The following is a 6,000-nucleotide window of genomic DNA, read 5'->3' on the forward strand; positions in this document are numbered from 1 at the left end:
ATGGCTGAAGCTACACAGGAATGGTTTAAAAGGAAGAATGTTAATGTCCTGCAATGGCCAAGTCAAAGCCCAGACCTCAATCCAATAGAAAATCTGTGGCATAACTTGAACATTGCTGTGTACTAACACTACCTATCTAACTTGAAGGAGCAGTTTTGCCTAGAGGAATAAGTGAAAATCCCAATAGCTAAGATATGCTAAGATGATAGGGGCATACCCCAAAAGACTTGCAGCTGTAATTGCAGCAAAAGATGGCTCTATAAAGTATTGACTTTCAGGGACAAATCCTTATGCCCAGCCATTATTTCTGTTTTCTGGGCTTGAGTACTGTTTGTGTCACAATATAAACATTTTGCACCTTCAAAGTGGTAGAGATGTTGTGAGAAACAAATGGTACTACCCCCCCCCCTCCAAACAGGACAAACACTGAGGGGGGAATGAATACTTTTGCATGCCACTTCATGTGTTGAAATGGCTTCTTTATTGTTTCATAGCTCTTCCAACATGTCTTTTACAACTAATACATTTATTTTGTTTTCCACATTGTAAAGAACTCTGCATTCAACTGACTTCAGTGAGAAAATATGACTGTGGACATTTTACATTGAAGTCAGCCAGGCAATGGGGTGCAGGAGTTTTTGTGCCTGAATATGGGTAATGGCTGCTTGTCACATGGCTGCTTGCACCTTAAAGAAAAATGACGAGAGCCTGTGCAAGCATTCAGGAGTGTGTGAAATTGGCAGGCTTGTGTCAACACGATGCCAGCAGCTGTGCTTCGAGAGACAAACTCAGCTTGGACATGTGTGGCAAGCTAAAGCTCATGCCTCCCTTCCCAGTGGAAAATATCAGCCGTTTCCATTGGCAGCCGTTCAGCTAGTTGCATTGTCCTCTTTATCATTCCATCACCACAGCTGCAAAACCATTTAGGCCCCTTGGTTCCATTTTCTGGGGAAATATGAAGTGAATTTAACTTTTGTCCATGTCTAATAGATTTTTTTCCTGTGCTAAACTTGCTCCTTTATTTTGTGCATTTGAACACAGTGCCTTTTGCCTCCTGTCATCTCCCAGATGTTTTAACAAGCACATTCTGTGTATTATACTTAAGTGTGCTGATAGCTAATTTATTTTATATTATATGCAAATGGCTTTGTATTTACAGTGCAGCACGTATGGCGTACTTTGCCTATTAACTGGATTTTTCATGCTGGCTGTGAGAAGGGTTCCAGTGCCCTTATAAGACTCACTGCTTGCCTGAATGTGTTAAGGCAAGGGTGGGCAAACTGTGGCCCTCCAGGTATCTATGGACTACAATTCCCATGAGCCCCTTCCAGCCATGTGAATGCTGGCAGGGGTTCATGGGAATTGTAGTCCATGGACATCTGGAGGACCACAGTTTGCCCACCCCTGTGTTAAGGCCTTACATGCTTGTAGACAGGAAGAAGCTGAGGTAGATGTAACACACTTAGCAGAATGTGTCCCTAAAACTCATTGACAGTGATTGACACACAGCTGGCTTTGCTTTTCCCCTCATTAACTTCTGATTGGTTTTGTGTGTTTGATTTCTTAGGAAAACAGCAGCAGCTTGAGGCAGAACACGACACGTATGTTGAGGCGGACCATGACCTTCACCCATCAGTTGGCCGGTCAGGACAGCCGCCCCCTGAAAAGCCTGGCGAGAGGAGGCTGGCTGAAATGAAGAAGCTTTATGGAGAGGGTGCCAGCAAGATCCAGGCTATGGAGACCACCATGCAACTCAGCTTCGATAGGAACTGTGATAAAAAGCAGCCCAAGTACTGGCCAATTATTCCTCTGAAACTCTGAGCAGTATGTCTTGATCCCTTTTTAGAAGAGTCAGGGCTGCATATCTTGATGCTCAACCAAGCAGAAGGATTAAGCAAATGAATTTGGAGTCAGCAAAAAGGGCCCTTTTTATTTTCCTTTCTCCTTTCCAGTTGTGCTTTGAATCTGTCAGCTAGCTTCCAGGGTCCATTCCAGCTCAACAGGAAGAGCTCAGTTGGCCAATTGTACTACTAGGGAATACAGAAAATTTACTTCTTCCAAAACAACGTATAGTTCAGTTAATTGTAATGTTGGCTTACCTTGACCTTTAATACAAAATGGAATAGCATTTGTGCTGGGAGGGGAGGTTAAAGCATAGTCAAATGTTATTAATTCCTAGAAATCAAGTTTGAGTTTTTTTATGTTTATAGTACTTTTGCCATTAGAGTTTTCAAAAAAATTGCTTTGTGAGCTGCACTGACAGATACTCTAGAGGCAGCTTGAAGAAGTTGGCAAAATTATGGTGTATTCAACAACTGTATTATAGCTATTTGAGTTATTCCTCATTCTTTTCAATAGGACAGGAAGTTTCTCTGTCTGAAATGTGACCTGTAAAGTTACAGTTTAGAACCACATTTTTTCCGAAATGGGTTTGTCCATCTTTGCTCTGTACCTAATTAATAAACATTTGTAAGGTTAATATGGGTGTCTGACTCACTGCTAAGCTGCATTAAGCTGGTTAGAAAGCAAAGCAATCTCAATGAGTGAACATTTTTTATAAGAAATTCAGTACTCATTTCTTTGAGAAATGAGGGACTCAATGCAGGGGACTCAAATGCAGGGGACTCAATGACTACCACTCAAAAGAGCAACAGAATGCACCCTGGAGAACACGACATATCACAAATATTTGTTGCTCATAATTTTTTTTTGAGTCATACGCCAAAATTTCTATGCATGCACTGAAACTGTTATGGACTTCAATACCTTCTATAGAAAATGTTTTCCTAAAAGCATCTGTTTTCAAATTAGGGCCTCCCATAAGCATGCCTGCTGGATAGGGCTTGCTGGTATGTAACTCACTTAAGCATAATATTTGGCAGTGTACAATGCAGATATTTATCATAGTAACCAGCTGGTTCGCAACCACCCTGATACTAGCAAATTGCATGAAAATGTGTATTTTTGTAAGCATATGTACTATACCGATGCTAACACATGAAGGATTCCAACAAAGTGCTTAGTTGTGATGGCTCTCACATTTTCCAGCTATGTGTTATTAAACTCATCACTGGCATTAAACTGGGTTTAAACTGGATTTTCACATGGAGTTGATTGATTCCATTAAACCGTATGTTCTTCTCTTACTTCCAGGTGAAGGGCTGGTTTTCACATTAGATTTTCTGAATTCATATAATTTAAAGCATTTATATCCTAATGTTTGCTTAGTAACACAGATGTCAGTGTGCACTAATGTATGCATGGTCTAAACATCCACTGTTCTTCAGCTTTCTGGTCTGTGCCTGTAGCTTGTGTGTTGCCATTAAGATGTTATCAGATGGAGACACTTATGAACATGTATGTTGGGGGGAAATTTGCCTCCTTAGAATCCGGTTTGATGTAGCTTTGATTCTAGCTCAAGCCTGCACTGTGCTGGTATTGCCATTTTTATTTATCAGTATGCTTAATGTGTGTATTTTTTTTTAAACTGAACAGCCTTAATTTGCATGCAAAATGAAAGGCAACTAAATACAGATTAGAACAAAATTGCAGGGATTGCACACCAAAGCAAGACGTAGTTTATCATGAAAGGAGGGATCTTTGAGTACATGCCTCTCTTTACTCCATTCAGAGCCTAATGGGATGGAAGCCTCATTTGTAAGATGTTCTCTTTCATACAAATTTCAGCTTGGCAACCTGGTTTGTAGAGAAGATGGACAGTCTTTATTATCAAGTCAGTGGACCAGAAATGAGAGGATTGAATCTCAGGATCCTCCATCCTTCTCTCTCAGCATAACAAGCCAGTGTTGTGTTGGGGCATGCAAGCTTAGAACCTCTGGAGGGAGAAGCTGGATGAGGTCATAAAGTTGCTAGGTTATATTATGGGCATTGTAAGTTTGAACAAGCATCATCCAGTATGTAATATCAAATGTGGTTGTTTCTGTTTGCAGCCTTTTCTAGCCTTGGACTTTTATCATTTAACAGTCCTTTTCTTGTTTTCCCGGTATTCACACAACTGGAGCCAGTTCATTTTACAAATGCTGAGGGAGGGAAGTGTGCAGTACAGCAAGTTGCCTTCAGTAGCTCAGGGAACCCTGTTATAAACTGGAACTCAGGGCACATAACTCAACATGTAGTCTTGTAGAGTTCCCCATCAAAGCTAACAATAAATGATGAAATGTAGCGAAGCATATCTCTTTCTTGCCTTGGGTTGTATGATAAAGACCTCAGTTACCAGTTGTTACAATGTATTCAGTATTGTAGAGCAGTGAAATTCATACCAACTATGTACATACAGACATCTTCAAAAGTTCCAGCCCACTCAGGGCAAGGTCGGTGGTGACTTCAGTCAAGCTATTAACAGAGCTTTCATCTCTCTTTTTAAAAAAAATCCTGTTAAGCACATTTGCTCTGCCATAGCATTTACCACTAAAAATGTTCTATTGCTTCTCTGCACTAAACCATTAAAATTCAGCTCCATAAAATCCAGTCTAAGTGAAAAATGTATTTTTGAAGATTATCTAAAGAAAAAAATGACTGTTCTGCTGAAAAATTTTCTCATTGATTTCTTAACCCTTTTACTCTCTGAAGGTTTCTGTATTTTGTGGCTCCCTGAAGAGCCAGCTGTGTTTAACAGCATATACCTGTCTTCTGATTTGTTTGTGAACAAAATTTGTGATCATGTTTTCCCAACAACCAAGAGGTTGATGTAAGCAATGCATTATGAAATCCCTTCAGGATTCAATGGTAGAACATGTATCTTCAAACCCATTACCAGTCCCTGCCTAGGAATTAAGGTCACATAATTAAGATCACAGAAAGGGCTCCCCCTGATTATCCTCACCAGGGCTCTGAAAAATGTTTTGGATCCAGGATTCAGGGATACCACCTTTACCATTATTCCACATTTTCAGGTAAGGCAGTACCAGTTCAGGATTCAAGTCTGTGGAGTTTCCTCCAGGTCCAGGCTGTTCAGGACCATTATTTTCAATGAGGGGACAAATTTGAGAGTCTGATGCAGCTGTTTTTAAAGAGTATGGTACCAAATTTGCACAGACTGTAGTTCTGCCTCTAATCTAAAACCCTTTTAAGTTTCAATCAAAATGGACACCGGAGTACAATTTTACAGATCCCCCTAGTAGATAACCCTGGGCCCACTCTGTTTCTGAGTGAGCTCTTTTGTCACCCCAGAACCAGGCCTTCAAGTTGTCCAGGCTGGCCAGTGCCTGCAGATTTCAATTCCAACCAGGTAGATGTTCACAGACCGTAAGGGAGTACTCAAACAGCTATTCCCACAGTCTGCTGCTCTTTCCAAGTCATGCGATCAGCTAATGCCTAATGTATAACAGAGGTAGTGCTGGCTGCCTCACGGCTGCTTCAAAGTGTAGTATCTGTGACCACTGATAATGGCTCATGTGGAGGACTCCTGTGAACTGACGCAAAAGGGATGTTTTTATCAGCATTTGTATCATAACTCTGCATTGCCCTGAGCCTAATGGAAAGGGCGGTATATAATTAAAAAAAAAAAGATACTCCCTCAGAGGCCAAAATAGATTTGAAAGGGTCCCTGTACCTTCTCTGTGTCTTTTACTGACAGAACCAAACATGCTGTGGTTGCTTAACAGCAGCCACTGAGAACATCCTTTTCTTTACTCCACAGAGCTTTTATCATTTGAGGTCTTTATAATGTTTATTTCTTTATTTCAGATTTTCCTGTAAACTTTTTCAAGTTTCTTGAAAGATCTGTCTTAGCACTTCATGAATTCACCAGATTTAAGTATCCTCAGATTTGGCCAACTTCACTGTCAGAATATACATGGGAACTCAAGGAACTTGAAGGTCCAGGAGAAGCAGTGACAGTAGTGGGGAAGCCTAACAAAATTGGGGGGGGGGGGGGACTCAGGTCTGCGGTGAGGAGGTAGGCAGCCACAGCAGCAGAAATCCAATTGGTTTGTCGCAGGGGCAGCTCCAGTGATATTTGGGCGGGGGGAGAGGTCAGTG

General features: G+C 41.1%; 1 protein-coding gene across 2 annotated transcripts in view; it reads left to right on the plus strand.

The window, feature by feature from the left end:
* GEMIN8 (gem nuclear organelle associated protein 8) overlaps positions 1-4,182 on the plus strand; it is a 39,750-nt gene extending 35,568 nt beyond the window's left edge. For both annotated transcript variants that reach the window (XM_077343200.1, XM_077343202.1), the window contains exon 4: positions 1,568-4,182. In XM_077343200.1, the coding sequence (XP_077199315.1) occupies positions 1,568-1,821 (254 nt within the window). In that variant the 3' untranslated portion in view covers positions 1,822-4,182. The remainder of the gene's footprint in view (positions 1-1,567) is intronic.
* The last annotated feature ends 1,818 nt before the right edge of the window (positions 4,183-6,000 follow it).

The sequence above is a fragment of the Paroedura picta genome, chromosome 6 (genome assembly GCF_049243985.1).
Source record: "Paroedura picta isolate Pp20150507F chromosome 6, Ppicta_v3.0, whole genome shotgun sequence".
Lineage (NCBI taxonomy): Eukaryota > Metazoa > Chordata > Lepidosauria > Squamata > Gekkonidae > Paroedura > Paroedura picta.